Genomic DNA, 24,654 nt, shown 5'->3' on the forward strand with positions numbered 1-24,654 from the left:
ATTGATTAAAAGTACAACTATTTTCTATATGGACATATCATTCTGAAGGAAAAAGCATTATTTGTTTTTGGAAAATGCACGTGTCTTTCATATCAGGTTTCATCTCAGAAAAGCATTCCCTTCTGCTACCTGTGGATACGTAAACACATTAAAAATAATATTTTTAAAAAATCTTCTGCCTGATTTTAAATTGATCTAATTAATTGACTAAACATTGCTACCATATTAAAAGTTGTTGTAGACTGTTCTCATCAGGATATTTACTTGCAAAAATGATACTTTTGATATGTTGGTTTAAACTTTATTATGGCACAAATTAATAGGTGTTTATATTTGTTCACAGAAAGATACAGAAGAAGAAGTCAAAGAACATTTACGTAATAATTTGCATTTGCAGGAAAAGGTAAACAAAAAACCTGTCAGTTTAAAAATCTTTTAGCCTTAGACAATGTAAAATATTTAACTTTGAGTGGGAAATTTTCTTCCTTGTTTCCTTTGTAACATTTTTGTTTAAATAAAGTTCACAGTATACATTTAAACATTTATAACACAAGATCAAATATGTTGACTTATAGTCAGAGGACCCAGCAGTGAAATGGCAGTTGAATCTGTACAAAGATGTCTTGAAAACTGATGAGCCTGCTGATCCTGAGAAAACTGTGGAACGTGTGCAAAGAATTTCAGCAGCTGTCTATCATCTGGAACAGGTGACAGTATATGTTTTTAAAGCAGAATATGTTTTTAAAGCAGAATGTGGCATGCATTTCTAAACATGCACTGATATTTAGATTGCTTAATGAAACATGGACTGAACAACTCGAGGAAAATATTTGCAATTGATGCTAGATGGACCAATGGTCTGACTTGGTATAAGGCAGCTTCCTATGTTCCTAAGCACACCCTTGCGTGTACTTAAATCCTGGTTCCGTTTGTTTTGTTTTATCTGTATACTGCCCCAAATTACATCTCTGGGTGGTTTACAACAAAACAATACAAATTAAAACAAAATTAAAATGTTAACATATTAAAATAATTTTAAATTAACACAATGTTGAAAAACGATTAAAAACTATACATCTAATTAAAAGTCTGGGTGAACAAATGTGTCTTAACTGCCTTTTTAAAAGTAGCAGTATGGTCAAAATATGTATATGTATATGAAAATGTAAGGAATTCTGTTTATATAGTAACTTTGCAGGGCAACATTCCTCTTTACGCTTATATATTTACATCAATCAATAGTCCTATAAATCTCAGCATTAATATAATGCTCAATAGCTGGCAATTCCATAACTTGAACAACAAGCAAAAGAAAGTATTAAATACCTGTGTACATTGTCTAACATGTAGTTAAAGAAACTCAATCATTACCTTTTCTGCATATGGAAATAATATCTTTTAGCAAAATGTTACCTGTGCTCAGGTTTGGTGGGGTGAGGCAGCAGCTGGAGCCCAGAGTTAAATAAAGGAGCTGTTAAACCAGTGAAGCCAGGCTATTAATGGAGGGGTTATATGGAAGCCAAGAGCCGCACTCCCTTCTGGAGTTCAAACTTGCCCTTATCCAAAGCAGGTGCCTGAACTGGCCTCTCCCTTCTTCTGAGTCAGGCAAGCACTTATCCAGTGCTGAAGTTCTGCCCTGAAATGAGATCACCTCTATTTGTGGTGTGTGTGTGTGTGTGTGTGTGTGTGTGTGTGTGCGCGCGCGCGTGCGTGTGTGTGCGCGTGCGCGCTTTCAGTGGGGTTAGGGTGTACTCCTTCAAGAGGGTCTTCTTGTGATCAGAGTCCAGGTGGGCTCTGACAGGTTTAGACACAGAGCATATACAGTATATACTCAAAACCTACACTTTTCAGTAAAATAGAATGGCATTTGAATTTTGTTGTCAATGTAGTTTTCAGACACCGTTTCCTCACTGATCCTCTGTTTAATGGGAAATGATGAGGTAGAGATTAATCAGCTGCTACTACTACATATGCGGTTCTTTAAATAATGATAATAAAGTTTATCTTTTGTATATATACATACAGAGGGTAAGCATTCATGGTTTGATTTCTTACATAACAGACATTCCAAGAAAAAGACCTTCATTCCATATGTAAGTTTTCACATCATAAATGGGGTTTTTTTATATTTCCTGGAAGTTCATTTAGCCAAAGGAGCTCTTACCCCTGGACTTCTGGGTGGAAGTCCAAAGCCTCCATACCCCCTGGGGCCCCCCAAATCCTCTTTAGTCTGTCCTGGGTGGTGCTGGTTGCTGCGCTATCGGTCCGCGCTGCTTTGACTGGCCGAGAGTGACTGTGACCTGTGCCGGATGGGTGAGTGTGACCTCTGCTTTAGCGACGGGGGGGGGGGGGGTGGGAAAAGAAATATGTGGAATGGGAATATGTTAAGTTTCGTGTTGAAAAATTTCTGCTAATACATATTTGCATAAATGTACCTCTTATATTTTTACATTCTTGTGAGTGCAGTTACTGTGTGCGCCCTCAAGAATCCACGTGTTAAAAATACTGCATGTGTCACAATGTCTGTGTGTGTGTGTGCGCGCGCACACGCATGTATGTGTATGGGGATGATGCTTAACTTGCAGCAGAGGTGCGGGGCCTCCAAAAGCCTTTAGGTCCAGGCTCCAAAACTGCACTCTGCATATAGCCATATACAATTTTAAAATATGCATTATGGGGGAATCCAGTTTTTCAGAGACAAGTTAGCTCTCTGAGCATTTATTTGGTCAATAATAAAGTTATTTATTTGGTCAATAATAAAGTTATTAATAACCAACACAAAGTGCTGGTTATTACCTTAAAAGCCCTGAACGGCTTAGGTCCAAGTTACCTTGGAGAGCGCCTTCTTCTGCATGATCCCCACCGCACTTTAAGGTCATCTGAGGAGGTCTGTCTTCCGTTACCACCAACACGTCTGGTGGCGTCTCAGAGGTGGGCCTTCTCTGTAGCTGCTCCTGGGCTGTGGAATGCACGCCCAGCAGAAATCCATAATCTGAGTTCATTATTGGCCTTCAGGGGAGCCCTTAAGACCTATCTGTTTGGCCTGGCCTTCAGTCCATATAAGGCAAAGTTGTGGAGAGCAGTCATTCTAGTCAATCTGGAGAACTGGTTAGCGTATCCCAGATAACTTCACATTTCCCTTGAAGGATCAAGAACTGCTGTGCAAAAACAGGTTTTAAATCTTCTAAATAAATACTTGATGCTCAGGTGATATCTGCAGCCCAATATACCTTTTTCCTGGTGAACCAGCTGAAGCTCATCCTAGACTGGTGTGATTCATGTCCCAGTATCCTTGATATTTTATTGCTGTGGAAGTCTGCTGTTGATAGTGTTCAGAAACTGCAGCTGGTCAAGATTGCAATTGTTACATCTTAATAAGTACTTCTCATTGGAGCCTTGTAATACTGATGCTTAGTGTGCACTAGTTTACAGTTAGTTTCTCCCAATTCAGTGTGCTGTTTTTGACCTTCCAACATGAAAATGATTTGGGTCTAAAGTATCTGAAGGAGCTCCTCCTCTCATATATCTCCTCTGGCTGGTGCCTTAAGATCAGAGAGACCAACTTCTTTTTCTCTTCAGAAAATAAAACAGAATAGGTTTTTATTGGTTAGTCTCCATCAGGAAATATGTCATCTTTTCTGTTCCAGAGGGGTTTTGACTTTTGAGTCAGGCTTTGGTTTTTACTGACATTAAGCTGCTGGTTTGATTTGTGTAGGTCAAATTTTTTTTTACTGTTTTTATGATGGAAGTTTTAATTGGGTTTTTTAAAATGTATTTTTTTAATAATCCATTTTTATTTTGTAAAACATCTGTGAGAACCTATTGGCTTAATTGGACTCAGCATGGTGTCTAGTCTTAGAAATAAACAATGTCAACTAATCCTTGCCTTTGCCTTACAGATTAGCATTAGCTAAAATCAGAGTATTCACAGTGATGTTTTTCCATAGGTTGAGCAACCATTAAGATCAAAGAAAGCTGTTTGGCACAAACTTTTATCAAAGCAACGTAAAAGAGCTGTTGTTGCTTGTTTCAGGATGGCACCATTGTATAATCTTCCAAGGTACATATGTTTTAATTGTCTTTTTTCATTAGATTCTTACTGTTGTCAATAAAAATGGAACACATTTTCTGTGAAACACTGTTGTTGTTGCTACTACTACTACTACTACTACTACTATTAATATTTATATATCACTTTTCAACAAAAGTTCCCAAAGCAGTTTACACAAATATAAACTAATTAATTCTTTAGAAGGCTCCCTGTCCCCAAAGGGCTCATAATCTAAAAAAGAAACATGACATCAGCAGCAGCCACTGGAGGGATGCTGTGCTCGTGTTGGATAAGGCCAGGTGCTCTTCCCCTGCTAAATAAAAAGAATCACCACTTTTAAAAGTTGCCTTATTGCTCATTTATCAGGGGATACCTGTTTGAACTACAGTCAAGTTTTTTAAGCAGTCTGCTGGGTCAAACCTGGAGATCACTGCATTATTTGTGATTACAAATCCTCTAATCCTTCCAGTTCAAATGGAAGTAGATTGCATAGTGATAACCTGCAGAGTAAGAATTTTGTAAATTATTATTATAAATGAAGTTCCAGCTTGTTCTTTTAACATTGTATCATTTTTGATTAATTCAGACAACCCAATGACTATATAAAAGCAGTTAGAGCCATCTTTCCCCTTCCTGTTAGCCCTTGACTGGGTGTGTATGTGCACTCAGTGCACTGATCATTCAGTGCTTTGGGAAATATAAATGCTAGGGCTGTGCAGTTGGATAAGTCACAAGAGCATGTTGGAGCCAATATTCCCTTGTTGGACACTAGCTGACTCTATTCGAATGAATTCTGCAACTACAGAAAGGAGCTCCAATAGTCAGAACTCCAACTAAAATCCCTCCTGTAGTTATGGAATATCTGTCCGAACTGCCCCCTTCCACTGTCTGATGTCCTCCACTCCCCCCGAGCACTGGAGATGGCTGCAGCTTCTGGTTTAAAACATGGTACCTTCCCCGCCACACACACACCCTTTAAGGCCGTTGTAGGACCCAGAGGCACAGGCTGTTGTGGGAATGGAAGTTACTTCAAGGTATATAGCCATTGCCTAAAGGGGGGGACGGGGGGGGTTTAAACCAGAAGCTGCAACAAAGGTGAAATGAAGAGTGAAGAAGACAACAGTGCTGCTGTGTCCTGCAGCCACCTAGGTCTCAGGTAAGGGAGGAGGATGGAGAGAGGGGGAGGCAATGCAAGAGAAGGGTGGGAAAATATCAGAAAATTGTTGCAGTCCCAATCTGATGCAACGTAACCTGGAAGGAGTTTTTTGGGTGGGGGGATGTCGGTCCCTCCAACAATTTCCCTTTCAGATTCTATCAGATCCAACTATTCTGAATCTGCACAGGCCTTCCCATATGTACATTAGAAAAGCCCTGCTGGATCTGACCACGGCCCATCCAGTCCAGCATCCTGCCTCATGCAGCAGCCAGCCAGGTACACTTGAGAAGCCTGCAAGTGGGAAAAGAGGGCAACTGCTCCCTAGCACCTGCTGTTCAGGGGCATGCCCCCTCTGGTCATGATGGAAGTATATAGCTACCAAGGCTAGTAGCCATTGATAGCCATATCCTCCATGAATTTGTCTAATCCTCTTTTAAAACTGTCTAGATTGGTGGCCATCACCACATCTGGTGGCAGTAAATTCCATAGTGTAAAGAAGTACTTCAGTTCTGTAAAGAAGTACTTCCTTTTGTCTGTCTGGAATCTCTCAGCATTTTACTTCAACAGTTGACCACAGGTACTAATATTATGAAATACATTTTAAAAACCCTCTCACTATTTGCTTTATACAACTCTATCATATACCCCCATTACCTGCCTTCCTTCTAAACTATAAATGTACAGCAAACTGGCCCACTCTTTCCCAGTTGTGCAAATGTAAGAGTGATCCATGACTTCATATTTAAAACTTTAATGATAATGAGATAAAATAATAATTTTCAATGTGGTGACATATAATAGTTTAAGGCCCTGACTCCAGTAGTCTGGGGTTTTGGAGGCTTAGTTTCTAATGTCTGTACACTGAAGTGTTCAGCTTTTACACTTGTATATCCATAGTTCCACAGATTTTTTTGACATAATCTATCTCCTCCAGTATAGACCCCCTTTGTTTCCTTTCATCAGCTGTCTATATGTAAAGCTAGGTCAACAGCAATGTCATTATTTTCAGTGGGAACACCATGGATGCCTCCCATAAAAAGATACAGACTTTTCTGTAAGAGACTGGGGCATCAGTATTCCCTCTTCCCAGAAGGAGAAAAGAGCATTCAGAAGTCTATGTTCTTTGCCTTTTGCTTGGCTGGTTTTGCTCCTCCAAGACCCATGAAAACACACAGACAAGTGATTAAAAATTAACAGCATTTATTCTCACCCAGCTCTTGACAATCTTCAGCAGACATCAGTAAGAAACAATTTTAGGGTTCAGGCAATGTGTTCTAATCATCAGTCAGAGATCTGGATGTTGAGAATTGGAAGCTATCTATTTTCATACTTTCTCTCTTTTCTGTCTCTTCTTTGGTTATTATTCTGTGGGGTTTTGTTGTTTTTTGTCATTTCCCTCCCTTATATCCTGTCTTGGAGTCACCCCTTCAATTTTGTCTCCTTGTTTGTTTTCATAATGAATGGTCAGAAGGATTCAGACCACTAATAACCAGCGTGGTGTAGTGGTTAGAGTGTTGGACTAGGACCGGGGAGACCCAAGTTCAAATCCCAATTCAGCCATGAAACTAGCTGGGTGACTCTGGGCCAGTCACTTCTCTCTCAGCCTAGCCTACTTCACAGGGTTGTTGTGAAAGAGAAACTCAAGTATGTAGTACACTGCTCTGGGCTCCTTGGAGGAAGAGCGGGATATAAATGTAAATAATAATAATAATAACCTATAACCTAATTTTTCACCCCTCTTTGGCCTATAAATCAATTGGTCAATCACTATTGAACTATAACATTTGTAAAATCTGCGTAATCAATGCCTGCAAATTTGTATCTAGGTGTTTTTAACGAAACTAACTATTTTAAAGGAGCGCATCATACATGGGCTTCTGTGGTTTGTGCTCATCCTGTCAAAATGCCACATCCCTTCAGATCTTTTTGAAGTAGAACCTAAACTAAACTGGGAAAGTTGCCAAGATGCCCTTGGTGTGCCTTTTGGCATGCCCCTGAAAGAGCACCCTTTGACATCTGGAAACTGCTTGAAAACCAGATCACAACAGAGACAGCAGAAAATATTTATGATTTATGCCATCATAGGCCCAAAAGCCTAGTTTCTCCTTAAACTCTTGTCAAGCAGGCTGGTCAACCTGGCCATAGTAAAATGCCCCTCCTGTGGTCTAACACGTCCCAGGCTGCAAATGCAGGGAATAAGCTAGCATGTGTGCATGACTATGAACCGCCCAGAGACGTAAGTTTTGGGAGGTATAAAAATATGTAAAATAAATAAAATAAATAAATAAGAGGAGCAGGACCACTAGATGCAAGCCATGACCTGTGTGAGGGGTAAGCCTGGACCTCTCATTGTAGGTAATGGGGTTTATAGCTGTGCACCTAGCACTACACTATGCTCAAAAAAGAGCAAGGAGGAGGAGGAGGAGGCAGTAGTGCCTTGTTGGGTTCCCCTCTCACATCATGCAGCTTTGCGAGTTGCACTTGAGGAAAATGATGGATTGTACCCAATGTTAATTAAAATATATATCTGGATAATTTATTTCAAATTACACTGATTATTCACAATAAGTGCTGTCCAACCAGTTCTCTATAAACGTCAATTATCTATATATTTTCTCATGTGCATATATCATTTTCTGGGTATGCTTATCTGATCTTTTAGTTGGTTTTGAGACAACAGACAATTCAAAATTTGATAGTTCCTTAAAACAACAGCCAGAATATTATTTAACACAATATGTTTCTGCATGGCTTAAAGGTTCTTAATATTACTGTAACCCTCTGATTAATTGAAGCTCATCCAGCTATTATTTGAGAAAATCTAGATATGTTTGCAATTTTTTTCTCTTTAGGAATCTGAATATGTTGAACTTCCCACTCCTTCACTGAAAAGCTTGCAATATATTTCATAATTTAGAATGTATGTTGCTGTTCAGTTGCCCATGATGGTAAATCTTTTAAAGACATTACAGTGTGTTTATTTAATTCTGCATAGCACCAATTCAAAGAAATTGACAGAGAAAGCTAATTTGAATAACTGTATTTCTCAAATGATTGACTTTTTCTACTGCTGCAGTCCTATGCAAACTTACTTATAGTCAGTGGGCAGGATCTGGACTAAGTCATGATTGAGCATCATTGAAATAAATGAGATCTTAGTGCTGACTAATTTAAGTCCAATTAATTTCAGCGGGACTTTGTCATGACTCATTTAGTCTGGATCCTGCCCAGTTGTGCCAAAGTTAGTGGGACCTATCTCTCAATAAACATGTATAAGATTCTTAACATACTGAAGGTTCTAATTGTGTACCCAGTTATACATTCATAAGCCCATTGGGCTGTGTCAAAAGTGGGACTTGTGCCCTTGGACTTGCAGCCCGTTGATCCTTTGAAAACCTTCTCTTGCAGATCAAGCAACTCTCCAGCACAATTGCCGATGTGGCTTTGGGGGCTGCAGCAAGTGGAGAAAATTTTAGATATTGCTTTAGAGGGTTATGGCCTGTATTTGCATCACTATGTATTTGAATTCAACATTTGTAGAACTGGACCTTCATAGACCTAATTGATAGGATTTTTCAATACATTTTTATTCTTGTATCCATTTAGAAGTATGCACATGGACAGAATAAGGTGATGATTCTACATAATGTACAGGTTTAGACTACCTTTGCTCTTACTGCTTTTGTGAAGTCAAATTATGTGTTTATTGTTAGTTGAAACCTATATGCTTTTCTTCAGACACAAAAATAGCAATTTCTTCCTGAGCACCTTTCAACATGTATGGCTGGAAAAAGTACATGAAAAAACTCAATATGACAGGCTCGTACTCAAATTAACGGTAATGTAATGGAGAGCCTCTTCCTTATGCACACACTTAATCCTTTCCCAGCCATTAAATGATATCATACAATGAGTTTGTACAATTTCATAAGGGATTCTGATTGGTCAGTCTTCAAAAATGAGTTTGAAAAAAAGAGTACAAGTTCTGCCAGTGAAGCAAGATACCAATGAAATCATGACATACAATTTCCAGTAACAGATAAAAAATGAATATGTTGTCCTAAAAATGTCTAAATTGTTTTTGTGATTGTATGGTCTTTTAGAAGCCTCTGGGTTGTACCCTAAAGAAATTTCTCCATTTGCACAAGGGGGGGAGGGTTGATTTTCAGCTATTCCTTCTTCCTTCTGGAGCGCCTGTGCCAGCAGAAAATTGGCTCCTGAGGGTTAAACTAAGGTGCTGATTTTCAGGGGGTTGCAGAGGAAAGGAGAGGTTTCCAAAAATCACCCCTCTCCCTTTTGTAGAGGTATTAGATTTCCAACCCTTTTATTTATTTATTTATTATTTCTCTGTGAAAACTGCCCTGAGCCATTTTTGGAAGGACACTATCGAAACTGAATACATAACAACAACAACAACAACATCCCCCAGACAAAGTTATTGATGTGTAACTTTACTGTGAATCTGGCTTATGGGATGCAAAAGCTAGACATGACTGGTTATCTCTGATAGGATACTTATGCAGTTCTCTTGTTGCCTTTTTAAAGTGGTTGTATTAGGGGGTTTTAAATCTGTAAATAGGAGCAAACTGACTAAACATTTGCAACCAGACTGTCCAGCTGGTTTTTGTTACTGATACTGTCACCAAAATATTTCCCTGAGGGTTATTGATGCTGAACATACTTTGGTAACGCACAATGGGTTTCATATTTTGGTAATGCACAGTGAGTTTCAGAGGGAAAGGGAAATTTTCAAAAAATCACCCCTCCCTGTTACAAGCAGAGTCCCTTGAACTGGGTTGAACCAGTCCATATTGGACTGGGCCCTGTCCAATTTGAACTCAGACCGGCCACCTTTTTTTGAGGCCACTCCAGTTCAACTTCGAACCAGTCGAATTGCCCCGGTTCTGCACAGCCCTAGCATGCAGTAGTTTGTGAGTCTATGAAAGCTTTTGTTACTTTATACATCTGTATTGTTGTGCTAAATGGTTAAAATACTAAACTTTGATCTATATTTCTTCATTTCTGTCAACTGTTGAATGTTTTATTTTGAATTTGAGTGTAAAGTGAATGTTTTATTTTGAGTATTTACTGACCAATCAGAGGAACAAAATTGTACAAAATGCATATGCTTACTAATCATTAACAGCCTAAGCTTTTATACTATATTCCGTTTATCCCTCTTGATTTCACTCCCCCAACCCAGGCACCGCTCTATTAACCTGTTCCTCCATGGTTATCAGAAATATTGGATAGAAACAGAGGAATATTCTTTTGAGGAGAAACTAGTTCAGGATTTGGCTGTAAGTACAGATATAGCTGGACTCAGTTTCATTCATATATATATATATCTATATCTATCTATCTATCTATCTATATATATAGAATTGCTTTTCTGTGCCAGAATTAACATTCTTATATTTATATAGCATAAACTATATATCTGCTGTGATCTGAGAAAAAATATCCAAGCTGTAGATTTGTAACACAGTTACATATACTATGCACATGGGCACAGCTGTGGTTTATATCATTATGTGAAGTATGTGTCATTATCTTTTCTTATAAATAGAGTTGAACTAAAATGGATCATTGTTCTGTTTTGTTAAGTTTGGCAATTGCTGTGTTCCTATGTTCTAATTAAAATTTGTTTGAAGGCTTAACACAATGAATGCTTCTTTGTATTTTTGAATTTTGGTTATTGCATAATCCGCACTTTATTTTAGCATTCTAAGCTTTTATGCAAGTCAATTTTGCCTTTTCATTTATATACTGATATAATGGTATTCTAATGAAGTGTAAATATGTGTAACAGTATTCAGCATTAGAACTGTCCTCCCATATATTAGAAGTAGTGGAATTATTTATGTTTGTAACTTGTATTTTATAAAGCCTAGTTTCCATTAGGAAAAGTCATTATTTTTCTTAATTAGCAATTGATTTGTTAACTTTCAAGAAGTGTTAAGCCTAATCTTTTTAAGAGATCTGCAAAGGAGTTACTTAGAGAGCTATGATTATTTTGTGTGTGTGTGAGAGAGAGAGAGAGATGCCTAGCTCTTAGCAGCTATCAATAAAGTTTTCTATTACATGATGGCCATGGCCATCAATGGAGAAAAACCAAGAATAGGTTTATCATTTCAGTTGGTGTGAAGTTGGACTAACCTGTCATCATGGGGAAAGTTGTCTGGCCCTTTAGGCTTGTTTTTTCTCTTAAAATGCTGTATTACTTCAGCTGTCACTGACATAATTATTCTAAATTATTAATTGAGTCAAGAGAATATTAAATGTGCCTTTAGGCCACAGTTTTGCTGCTAGGTCACAATTTTGTCAAATTACGAGAGAAGGAATCATAAAGAGATTAGAATGTTATTTTAGAAGATTTTTGTGATAGTGGGTATAATGTGTCATTTGTCTCTCTTTTAGAGACAAAAGATACATTGGCTTTGATACCATGATAGTTGAATGGTAAGACACATTTAAATAAGAAATTATATACAAGCAAGAGATTAAATGATTATACAATTCTGTGCAAGAGGCTACGTGGGTGTTGGTTTATAAACCTATAGCCTTGTTTGGTTGTTCAATTCCCCAATTACAGGGGGAATGTGTACGTGCCAACTAGCCCTGCTCCAACATGGATGCGCTCTATAGCCACTCCCCTTGCTACTCCCAGGACCCAGGTCCATTTCCAAAATCACATGGAGAAACCATCCCTGGGTTCTGTCCTTGCCTCTGCAGACAAACACTAATCCCAGAGACAGCAGAAGGTGTGCCTATGGAGTACAGACTAGACAGGGGTTTTTTTGTGCTGAAGCATTTAGAGGGAGAAAAAGTCTATGTGTCTCATTCATCTGATCTCAAGGCAATGTCATACAGTTTATCCAAAATCGCACAACATTTTAAGAGAGCCCTAAAAACTTACTTTTTTGGCCTGGCCTTCCAAGGTTTTTAAACTGTTTTAAAAATTATTTTAATTGGTTTTAAATGGTTTTGAATTGTTTTAAAATTAATCAAAGCAGTCCTGATGAAATTAAAAGTTAGGCAATATCTAATTTGTTCTTTTAATTTCTACTAATTTTTACTTCTAATTTCTACTCTTTCTAATTTCGGGCCTGCTTTGGGTAATTTCCCTCATGCTAACCACTGATATTACGTCAGAGAAGATTGTAATCTTCTGACTCAAGATTGGTAAAGTATAACAAATATTAAAAGATATAGAAATTTCTTACATATTTACACTCTTAATTTTCTACAGGAGGTATCTATGAAAAATTGCAAACATTGTTCCTCTTTCCAGGTGATTATACTTCTTTTTAAGGTTGCACTTTAAAGCAGAGTTACAGAATTGGGCATTGTTGTTTATGTATGCATTTATTTATTTATTACATTTCTTTACTGCCCCATACAAAAACATCCCTGGGCAGTTCACAATCTAAAAACCACGAAAACATTGACACAATTAAAACAATTTTAAAAATACAAATAAATATGCTAAAATCTGATATGCTAAAATATGCTAAAACCTGAACTATAAACTAAAAGCCTGGCTAAACAGGTATGTTTTCAGGTCATTTTAAAAAAGATTCAGAGAAGGGGAACCTCTAATTTCATTAGGAAGCATATTCCAGAGTCCCAGGGCAGCTCTAGAAAGGTCCGGTTTCAAGTCGCCACCAACCGAGCCAGTGGCAACTGCAACCAGACTTCCTCAGATGATCCTAATAGGCAATGGGGTTGATGAAGAAGATCTCTTAAATATTCTTGAGTTTGGTGATGTATATTGTATGTTTTAAGCTCTCAAGCATATGGATATTGAGAAAAGAATTTTGAATTTAATATTAAAAATGTAAAATGTCAATTGAGTTATATTTTGTTTCCTTTCACAACTGAGAATGCCTTACTTATAAAATAATCTGATAAACTTCTTGCACAGACCCCGCCAAAAAATGGTGAGGAGGAGGAAGAAGAGACTGAAAAACATCCTGATCCTCTTCATCAGATTATTCTTCATTTCAGCCGCAATGCTCTCACTGAAAGAAGGTAACTGGACTATACTCAAACTTCAAAGCTATAGATATCAAATTCTGAGGTACACTATTAAAAACAAAAACACCACCATTGTTCGTGTCAAAACAGAAAACTGCATTGGGCCTCCTTATATTTCATTCACAATTTGTCATAAGTTTTGAAGTGGCCTAACCACTCCCTTTTGAATTCCTGGAAAGTAGGGATGTGCGAAACGTTTTGGATACAAAATGTTTTGTACCCAAAACAGCCTGTTTCAGGTGTTTTGTAGACAAAACAAAACACCCATTTTCCAGATCCAAAAGTTTTGTACACAAAACAAAACGTCCCTGTTTTGGCTACAAAACGTTTTGTTGTTTCGGACCTCCATTTTGTGGTGATCTCTGAGTCAGTCTCCATTTTGTGTTTGACATCTCTTTGAATTTCCCACCCTTCCAGCCTTCTGATCAGTGACCTAAATCATGGGCTGACCTGCTGACAATTTCCTCCTTGTTCCCCATTGGCTCTTTTGCTTCTTCCCACTCTTTACTGACCCCACATTTGGCAGGGGAAGGGTTGCTAACCTATGGGGTGCTGGGTTCTGTTGTTTCTGTGGTGTTCTGAGTGTAGATTCTCTGGTAGCATATGAGAGTGGATTCTTGTTTTTCACTGAAAATCTCATATGCTACCAGAGAATCTACAATGAACACCACAGAAACAACAAAACCCAGTACCTCACAGGTATGTGGGTGTAGGGGTGGTTGGCACCCTATGTGCACTACAGAACCCCTCGCTCTGGGCAACCCCAGTGCCCCCCAAGTGGAATTATGGGGCTGCTGAAACCTCCATTATTCCCCATGGGAGAAATCTTAAAGACACGTAAACTTCAACAAATCACAAGAGATCAGCCCTTTGCCTAATTCCTTTGAAATAATTCTGGGAGTTTCCTTGCCCCCATTGGGCACTACCACTCACCACACTCTGCTCTGGATCATCCCTTTCCCCTTGATTTGAAGTGATACATTTGCTGGAATCCCCATTATTCCCTATGGGAAAATTCTTAATGATGTGTAAATTTAAAAAAAAATTCACACAAAAAAACCAGCCCTTTGCCTAATTCCTTTGAAATTTGGGTGGTAGCTTCCACCCATTGGACACTATCACCACCACCCACTCTTTTTGCCCTGGGACCCTTTTTAAAAATCCAAATTGATTCAGATTCGGAAAATTTGGCTACAAAACAAAACAGGGCTGATTCGGATTCAGAAAGTTTGGGTACAAAACAAAATGGGGATGTTTTGATTCGGATACAAATCGAAACAAGAAAATTTCAAAATGCACACCCCTACTGGAAACTGTCCAAAAAAATGTCTTTCTCTCATCTCAGAAAGGCATTGTTTCTCTATGAAAAGCACCTCTTGGATTTCTCTGAGTGAAAGGACACGTCCTTCCATTATTTGGGTTGAGGTAGCTGGTGTCAGTTGAGCTCTTCTTTGTCTTTCTTTTGAAAGTTCAGCTCTTCAGAAGAATCTTCCCCTTTCTAAAAGCCCACCCCACCCATGTTTTTGGAGATAGGGCCTGGAATGTCACACAACACAGAGGGTGCTAAGGAACAAATATTTTCCTTTGTTGGGTATGTGCTCTTCAGGTCATATTGTAGTTACATGCAGTGCGTTCAAGTCAACTTCATTCACCAGCTGGGCCTTTAAATAGGAACCATTCAAGCCAAAGGCCTATCTGCTCCAGTATCCTGCTTCATGCAGTGGCCAGCCAGGTGCATCTGGGAATCCCACAAATGGGGGAAAGTCCATAGTTCATACACCCTTTCAGCTGTTGCTCTTTTTTGTGTTGCGTTCCTGTATCAACAACCTCCTTGCCAGGAAACCAGTCTAATTTACAGTATGCTTGCTCCCTTTTTGCATGAGTGAGAAAAAGGAATAGCCATCTCTGTTTGATGGCTGTCCTTGTCCCTGCTAGCATCAAACAAATTCTGTTTTGAAGGCTGAGTTACCCAAGAATAGTGTATTGACCCAGCAAGGGTCACTGTATGCACAGCTCCACTTGCTGGGTGTGGAATTACTTTTACAATTTGCAGCTTCATTTTTCATGTGTAGGTTTCCTTTGCCTAGATCAAGCCAAATAGTATTAGGACTGGAATGTAGGGATGTTCATGGAAATGGTCAGACTTGTTCAATTTGAATTCAAACCGAATTTGAACCAATCTGGCCTGGTCCAGTTCCAGTTGACCTGGGTCCGGTCTGGTTCAACCACTGGACCGGTTTGGGGTTCTGCTCATAAAGGGGACTCCGATAAGGATTCCCCCTTTATGAACAAAGGGGCAGAGGCTTCCCTAAGGTTAAAAGAAAGAGATAGGGGAATCAGGGGACCTTACCCCGAGCAAGTGGCAGTGGTGGTGTGTGCAATGGCGGCTGGCCTCCCCCAAGACAGCCCGGGGTGGCTGCAGCCCAGTTTGGGCCATGCTGCAGCCTGCAGCATGCACAGAGGCACAAACCGGCCACATAAAGCCCTAAACCAGTTCTCTGTGCATGCACGGAGGTTCAATCTGGGCTGCAGAAGGCCCAAACCAGTCTGCAGCCAGCTCAGCTACCCTGGAAGAGGCTGGCAGTGGCTGATGGGAGCCACTTCTGCCGCTTGCTCAGGGTAAGCTCCACTGACTTCCCTATCTTTTTTTTTTAACCTTAGGGAAGCCCCCTGCCCCTGTGCTCATAAAGAGGAATCCTTACTGGATTCCCCTTTCGAACTGCGGTGGCTTCAACTCGGACAAGCACCCCATTTTGGGCACCTAGCTGAATCAGGTTCAAACTAGAACCAGTTTGCACATCCCTATGGAGTGCTAATCTAAGAAGGAAAATTCTTCCTAAGATAGGCCAGACTTATTCATAAGCAGGAGGTACATGGTCTCTAGTCTGAAAGAAGGGTCAAATCTCTGCTGAAAATGTCCACTTCTACAGGGCTAACTACATGTTAAATTCAAATGCATGTAACAAAGCTTCGCAGCCATTTATTCAAAAACAAAATCTGCTTTGGGAGCAGGAAATTTGAAGTGTTTAGGTGGAAGTGTGTATCTTTTTCATGTCTGCCACACCAACCCTTCCCTTAGCAGCTTTCCCTTTTTAAAACACTGGGTCAGTCAAGGCTCTGTTAAATGTATTTGTGTATAGCATATAGTTGGATCCTGAGTTCTCGCTGGAGATGACGAACTGAACATTTGTTATGGTCACTCTTTTTAGACTATCTAGGAAGATTTTGCTGGTAGACTTAGGAATTATTGTGCCAATTTTATGTGGCATTAATCTTCAAAAAGATTACAAACTAAATTGAAAGAAGTTGTCAAAACTTTAAGATACGTGCCTATTTAATAGGGAGATTGCAGCCTTCTCAAAATCCTCTTAACAAAACAATGAAGAAACATTTATATTTAATCAGAGTTTTCAGGAAATAGATTTAGTACCTGATATGATCGTAGATAATAATCAGAGCTATAGAAAAGATGTAGCTTGACTCTCTGGTCGATAATAAGCACTTTTGAAGCACTATAGAAGCAAAACAATTTCCTCTCTTGTGAAGCAGACAGGTGTATTATTCAGTTGTGAATGCACATGGCAAATGTATGTCTTAACAAATAATCTGATATAGTGCCTAGATTTATAGGTTCATATGATAGTATCAGGGTTTGTTGGAAGATTAAAATCTCTCTGTCTTGATGTTAATGGAACTGCAGTTTTAATAAGTCGACCACAGAAACATTTTGAGTAATATGTCTCCCTTCCTATAGCGAACTGGAAAATGATCCTTTATACACTTCATATTCAGCAATGATGGCAAAGGTGAGTCTCTAATTACAAAATATATCCTAAAACAGTTACACCCAGCTCAACATCTCATTTATATGTATCTTTGTAATCTTTGTACGCCTGATGATGATGCTATCATCATCAGCAGCAGCATTAGTAGTTCTCCAAGTGGTTTACATGACTAATAAGAAGGTGGTTCCTTGTCCCCAGAGGGCTCACAGTCTAAAAGAAACACTAAGTAGACACCATCAACAGCCACTGAAGGGATGCTCTGCTGGGGCTGAGTAGGGACAGTTGCTCTTCCCCTTCTTAATATAAAAAGAATCACCACTTTGAAAGGTGCCTCTTTGCCCAGTTAGCAGTGACATGTAAATCTAATTGGAGACTAGGTTCCTGTATTAGGGATGTGCGCGAATCATGATTCGATCAACAATTCGATGCACAGCCATGGCACCTTTAAAAGGGAGGAGAGCAGTATCCATACCTGCTCCTCTGCCGCTTGCCGAAGCTTCCTGCTGGCATGGGCACTCCTCCCAGCACCCATCACATGGCACTGATGTTTCCCCCAGCTGCTCTCGCATGATACTGGCACGGACATGGCCTCCATGCATATTCAGAGGTCATGTGCTTGCGCCTGCCACACGGGAGCAGCTGGGGAGAACGCCAGTGCCACACAACAGGTCCTGGGGGGAGCTCCCCCACCAGCAGAAAGCTGCAGAGAGTGGCAGAAGAGCAGGTACGGAACTGCTCTCTTCCCTTTTAAAGGTGCCCAGACTATGCATCGAATTGTTGAGCGAATCATTGTTTTATGCACATCCCTATCCTGTATAAACTGATTCTGATTCTATATATGCTGTTTAAGGGACACATAGGATTTAAAAAAAACTAAATAACTGTGTAATTGAAATAACAACATCGCATTTTCTATTTATAACCCTCCTGCTTTTTTCTTTTCACTAATAAGTGAAGTTGCACCTGATCTGTAGTTGGTTAATCTGGTTCTTGATCCAGTGCACCATAGACACAGCACTATTATGTTGAGGGATCCTCATTGGCACAACAGCCCTGTTTTCCCTTTCTATGGCACATATGCATGGCACATGTGCATGGACACTCATCACTCAGATCTGTATGAGCCTTCCATATAATTCAGTCCTTATTCACCCACTGTGACAAGGAACAGCAGCCCAGAACTTTTTTCTCTTGTCTGAGCAGAGGTTGAAATGCTGGACAGGGATATAGGAGGTATTCACAGGCTACCAATTTCCCATAATGGCTGAGTATTGTGCTTCATGCTCATCTATATTCACAGATGGGGGTGGGTGGGATAGGACTCTGTTTTTATTTATTGGGAACCTTCCCATGACCAACATCCAGCACAGCCTAATGCAGGCAGTGCCAATCCACTCACGTGGCTGTGAGATTGCAGTGAAGTGTTGGCAGTCCTAAACTTTTGCAAATACGTAAAGAGTGCAAATACTTTATGGAGTGTGCCCACACTCTAGAAGTGCTAGTTCTGCGGTGTGAATGTGCTGCTCGAAGTATTTGCACTTTTGTGAAAAGCAGAAGACTGCCAACACTTCACTGCAAGCCTGCAGCTGCACAGGTGGATTGACATCACCAACATTAGGCTACACTGGATGTCAGCCAGTAAGACTATAACCACAGCATAATGATTATACTATAAAATTATAATCCTATATTTTTTCTGAGTGAAGGTAGTTGATTTAGGGCTAGAAATTAGGCTGGAGTTGCTGAAAAATAGATTTCGGGCAGATAATGCCTACTCAGGAAACAATTCTAAAATCCTCAGACTCTAGCAGTACTATAGGACACTAATGTACACTGCTCTGGGCTCCTTGGAGGAAAAGCAGGATATAAATATTAAAAATAAAAATAAAATGAAATAAACAAATCCTTTGAATGGCTGATGCCATGGAGATCAGAGAACTCTGAGGGAGAGGCCAACTGAAACAGAACCCTGGATGAGAGTTGGTTGGAATATACTTGGCACTGCAAGCTGTTGAGATGCTGTCTCTGAGCTGCTAGAGAATGTAGCCTAACCTGGCATGAAAAGGCGGGGAAAGACTTACCCTTGGTGTGATGAGTTCACAGGTGCTCTTAAATGGTCTCAGGTATTTCAGTTTCCAATTCCTGAACTAGTTTTCCATATCTCCCTTTCAACAAGAGTTGGCACCAGCAGCTCAGCAGGCTTATTTGTCTGGAAACAAGTCCTTTCTTTGCTGGAAAGATTGGGGTTAAATTGGCTTTCCAATGTGTGTAACTGGAGTGTGTGAGAGTGTGAAAAAGATGTGAATGAAGAGAAAGGTTGCTGCTCTGCTTCTCCTGGTGTGTTCCTTTTTCTTGCTTTCCCTATCCACTCGACTCCCAGACATAGTATCTCCTTTATACATTCTCCCCTCTTCCGTGGGTGAATGTAATCCCACCTGGTAAGAAAAGGAAGTATGTTGTATCACAAAGGTCTATCATGTGTGCTGTTTTCATCCCCTTTTGACAGAAGCAATGCTTGTCATAATGCATTGTGATTGTCATAATGCTTGTCAAAACGTCCTAATTTTAGTGATGCCCTGTTATATTCTGTAGCTGAACCATTGGGAAAAGGTGTGGACAACCTCCTTCTCCTACTATGCTTTTCTACTGTGTGGGTGTATGTCACACATAGTATGTGTGCAATATTGCATGCTCACAGTAATTGAAATAACACAAGAACAGCAATTTAAGTTAGGATATTGTGATCAGCAGAACAGATTCAGAAGTAAGGCCTACTAAATTAAAGGGGACTTACTCCTAGGAAAATTGCATAGGATTCTGGCCAAGTTCAATTCAGATAATCAGGCAGGAGGAAAGGGTACCAATTCAGCATAATTTCAGGAAGTGGTTTATTATCTATCTATCTATCTATCTATCTATCTATCTATCTATCTATCTATCTAATTTATATACCGCCCAAATTTTTGTCTCTGGGAGGTTAACATAAAACAATTAAAACACATATAAAATTTAAAACAATTCAAAAATTTTAAATCAATCACAACATTAAAACCAACAAATTTTAAAAGGCTGAGGAAGCTTGGTTAAAAAGATGGGTTTTTAGATATTTTTAAAGAATTGCCAGAGGATTTTAAGCAGGATTTTCAGGAAGTGATTTATTAAGAGAACAAGGAGACAGTAGCTGACATCCAGAGCAATGAATGGTGCTAGCACAAATCTCTTGGTGCTAGCTAGTTGTGTAAAATCCATCAAAATAGTCGTCAATTCCATCAAGAATATGTCATTCAAAATGTTCAAAGGTCATCATCAAAAATATTGGTGTTTTTCTACTCTATAGGTGGACTTTTTATCCTGGTAGCCATAAGAGTCCAAGGTGTTAGCTCATTTGCTCTATGGAGCACAGCACGGCCTTTAGCCTAAAATCCAAGATGTAGAAGTTGTCCAATCTAAATTTCTCAGAAAGCTATTTCAAGTACCATGAGGCTTTTCTAATACAGCTCTGAGAGTGGAGGCAGGTCTGACAAATGTTGAGTCTAAAATCTGGCTTTTAATATTTAAATTTTGGCTCAAAATAAACCTTAATCCCACTGGATGGTTACTGCTCATGTTAGCAAATAAGTTCTCTTCCAACTGGGAAACAGAACTTGAAAGGAAACTGTTTTCCTATAGGTTTGCTCCACAGTCATTGTTGGCTATGAATCTTGATCAAGCTAGCCTGGGGCTCTCCCAAAGAATTTGTGACATAGTGTGGGAATCCAATAGAAGTTTTATATCAAGGAGATTAATGGTGGGTAACCAACTATTGAATATGAAACCTGCTAATTACTTAGATAAGCTTACAGTAGCAAAATTGCATAGAACTTTCACGCTAGCACACTTTGACATTTTACCTTCTGCTGTGTTTGAAGGCAGAATTTTAAAAGTCCCTTGGACAGAGTGGTTTTTGTTGGAGCTAGGACCCTGGCAGCATCAGCTCTCAGCTGCAATGTCTCATAGTGACCACTGTGGGGTTTTAGGGTCATGGATAAAAGTACTGGACTCCTCCCCTCTTTGTTCTTCCAGTGTTAGTCTCCATTTTGTTTCTCCAGAGATGGCTGTTTGTTTTATTCTCTCTCTCTTCTACCATGAGCTACAGCTGAAAAAAGCTGCAGGCTTTTTCACATTTGTTTGTAACCTTTTCTTTAAATAAATCCTTGTAGTTCTTCAATACTAAAGAACTCTCTCAAGACCTCTTGCATTGCTGCTTTCTCACCAAACTGGTTTTGCTCTGCTATTTGGGGAGTGAACTCACATTCTTCCCCTACAGTTTTGTCCTTGAAAGTCAGGTGCTATGGAGACACTACTGCATATGCTGTAGTTTCTACAGGGACACTCGCTATGAAATAATGGTGCCCCTCCTAGCAAATTAACCTGGCTGCCCAGATGAATTCTATGTTAGCTATCTTTTATCTGATAATGATGACAAAATTACTATTCAGATTTGTGTGGCTTGGCTACGCAGTGGCCGGACCTGTTGTTGGTATGGTCCAACCTGCTTCCACGGCTGAACTGGAGGGGCCAGGTGGGCCTGCTGTGCTTTAATAGGGCTTGCAAGAAAGTGAACAGGGAGATTAGTAGAGTAGTCACCGCTTTGGGTGGAAGGGTGATCCCACATCCTGGCATTCGGGTTCAGGATGCTTCGCTGTGCTGGGGGGGATGGAGTACATTTGACTGAGTGGGGGAATGAGCTGTTCCTCCAGGACTTGCAATGGGGTATTCAAGAAGTGCTAGCTGGATAGGTTAAGCAGGGCTAAACAGAGGTTTGCCACACTTTTGTGGCAGGAGAGTGCAGGTGTTGGGTAGGTAGATTGATTAACAGTGTTTGGCTGGAGGGCCATTTGGGGTGGTGGGAGGCAAGGAACAGCTCTTTCAGGGTTTTGTGGCCCAGAGGGATGGGAATTGCCACCGCTTGGGGGGTGGCTCAACTCACCAACTCAGAGTTCGGCAGCTTGGGTCGGGTTGCCCCCCCCAGTGGGGGAAAGCCTCGTGGTGAGAGGAAGTCAGGACCTGGCGCCTGACCGAATCAGACCCAGCTGTTCGCCATGGTGTGAGATGGCCCTCCCGAGGAGGTGGTCCCACACAGAAGGAGTACCCGCACTCCGGTTAGTTAGGTACCTCGTTGCAAGTCTTATTCTGCTGTACATTAATAAAGAGGCCCTATTTTAGTCCAACTAAGCGTGTCCTGTCTTCATTGGGGTCTGAGGGTTCAAATAAACTGAACTGAACTGAGCTTCCATTCCAGACAAGTTTTGTGTAACTGCAAGCCTGCCTGAGGTTGTGCAACAACTGAGCAACTGCTGCACATCTCTTTTGTTTTAATGGGAACTTTTGTGCAAGAGCACTAAAGCGCAATTCTGTAAAACCCTGGGTTTGATCTCAACTAATCTATTACCTTGTGCAAGTGCAACTTTACTCGTTCCTCATGTAGTTCATTGCTCTGGATGTCAACCACTGAAATCTACATTCAAATATGGTTTCTTCCATGCCAAGCTCTACAGGAGTCTCGGAAGAAGTGTGGGAGGGGAAATGCTGCAGAAGTTTAGTAAGCCAGAAGTTATTTAAATTGGAAGTGTACAACAACAACATTGAAAATTTAAAATGTTACGCTTCAGTGAGAGGTATAAGAAAGGACCCCAGCCTGCAGTGTTCCCCAGTACTCTACTTCTGGTTCAGACAGAAAATAGTGGGATGAATTAGCCCAAGAACTGCTAGATATAGACACCTTGATATAACTTACCATGCAGTTCCTTGTGTAAGCTCATAGAAGCTTACATGAAAAAGTCATGTAATATCTTACATGAAAAAGTCATGCAGTCTGGAATATCCTTACTTCTGAATGAACATTGCATTGTAAAAACCTCTTTGAACTGCCCTTTTCTCATTCATTGCAAGCAACAAAATTAAAAGCCACAGTTTAATCTGAGACTATTTCTTTCTAATGAAAAAAAAAAGAGCTGTCAGAATGAAGAAGTTGACGAAGAAGAAGAAGAAGAAGAAAAGGAGAAGACATTTGAGGTAAATGTTAAGGATAATGTTTTCATTGCCCAATTTACAAAGCTAGAGCAACATTTTATCCCAATTTCCTAGAGATGATGCAGTGATCACAGCTATTTTGAAACATTACAAATGGTACACAAACTCTTTCCTGAAAGTATTCATCCAAGATAAAGAATTTACATAGATATGTACATAATCGTGATTACATTTTCAGTAATTGCAAATAATGCTTGACTTTCTTCCTACCAACATTTCTTTTCATCCTTTCTCTCACATTCTCTCCTTCGCTTCATTTTTCCCTCCCTTTTGTTCCATGCACCTGAAAAACCTGCTTATTATCCTTTTTAAAATTCAAATTGTTCCTTCCAAAGCATTTATTCCATGCATATTGTTTCTCCAGTTGTGAGTGAAGCCTTGTTATACAAAAGTGTTATGGAAATTTGTTATAAAAATAAGTATTTAACAGATGTTGCTTCTCTAGGGTGATTATTAGTCTGATAATCCAGTTCATACCCAGAATGTTGGGGGCAATATGCTAAATCATTGTAAACCGCTTAGAGAGCTCTGGCTATAGAGCGATATATAAATGTAAGTGCTATTGCTATTCATAGCTACTTTAGTCCTCTAGACTTCAATTTAATGAGGATGTAGGTGAATATTTAAAATGATCAGTGTATGTATGTATGTATGTATGTATGTATTTGATTTATATACCGCCCTTCCAAAAATGGCTCAGGTATATATATCTCAGCTTTTGGCTACTAAATGTCGCTGCTTCATATCTTAAGGAAAAACAAATACTTATAACTCTATATTCTCACACTCAGGAAAAAGAAATGGAAAAGCAGAAAACTCTTTATCAGCAATCTCGACTCCATGAACGTGGAGCTGCTGAGATGGTATTACAAATGATTAGTGCCAGTAAAGGTAAATCTTTTTGTAAAATAAATAAATAAATGGTTAGCTAAATGTATTCATTTGTTTCTTTGGATGTCATTATTCCATTCCTTTTCAAGGATACAGAGTAGGTGACAGCATATTAAAAACATATTAAAGTATAAAATGTGAAGTTTTTTAAAATGCCAATACAAAAAGTGCACTTTATGTTGGCAGTCATTATACTGACATTTACTTTAGCTTTCCCTGAGTCCATCAAACTAGAAATGTAAACAAATAACCCCAGTCCAGGTATCAGCCACAGAGTTGTTGCAGGAATTGTGTATATGTGAGAAGGCTGTAACTTTTTTTTTTTTTTTTGCAAACAATGGCTCCACAAGTATTGTTTTAACTCTTTTAGAAATTTAAAAGGCAGTTTGGAGTGAGGAATGCTGCCTGGAAATATTTTTTAAAATAAATTACTATACATGTGGTTTAATTACTGTATTTTAAATCAACAGGTGAAATGGGCCACATGGTAGTTGAAACCTTGAAACTTGGTATTGCTGTTCTAAATGGAGGCAACTCGGTTGTTCAGCAGGTAACCATATTATATATCATGCCCGTTTCTTTGTACACATAATATTTTAAGAGTGTTAATATTTTAATTTTTGAAGCATTGAGCAGTTGAGATTTACTGCTTCTTTGAC

At 39.5% G+C, this 24,654-nt stretch overlaps 1 protein-coding gene across 23 annotated transcripts in view; it reads left to right on the top strand.

Annotated features, from left to right (window-relative positions):
- The window catches only part of RYR3 (ryanodine receptor 3), a 644,727-nt gene that overhangs the window by 537,223 nt on the left and 82,850 nt on the right, over positions 1-24,654 (top strand). For 16 of the 23 annotated variants that reach the window (XM_053280309.1, XM_053280347.1, XM_053280318.1 and 13 more), the window contains 10 exons: positions 344-403; positions 576-707; positions 3,948-4,060; positions 10,411-10,507; positions 12,460-12,501; positions 13,135-13,241; positions 17,002-17,053; positions 23,024-23,086; positions 23,896-23,995; positions 24,466-24,545. In XM_053280309.1, coding sequence (XP_053136284.1) covers positions 344-403; positions 576-707; positions 3,948-4,060; positions 10,411-10,507; positions 12,460-12,501; positions 13,135-13,241; positions 17,002-17,053; positions 23,024-23,086; positions 23,896-23,995; positions 24,466-24,545 — 846 coding nt within the window. The remainder of the gene's footprint in view (positions 1-343; positions 404-575; positions 708-3,947; positions 4,061-10,410; positions 10,508-12,459; positions 12,502-13,134; positions 13,242-17,001; positions 17,054-23,023; positions 23,087-23,895; positions 23,996-24,465; positions 24,546-24,654) is intronic. The other 7 variants (XM_053280383.1, XM_053280392.1, XM_053280509.1 and 4 more) reach the window with 1 other exon arrangement.

This window comes from Hemicordylus capensis, chromosome 1, assembly GCF_027244095.1.
Source record: "Hemicordylus capensis ecotype Gifberg chromosome 1, rHemCap1.1.pri, whole genome shotgun sequence".
NCBI classification, from domain to species: domain Eukaryota; kingdom Metazoa; phylum Chordata; class Lepidosauria; order Squamata; family Cordylidae; genus Hemicordylus; species Hemicordylus capensis.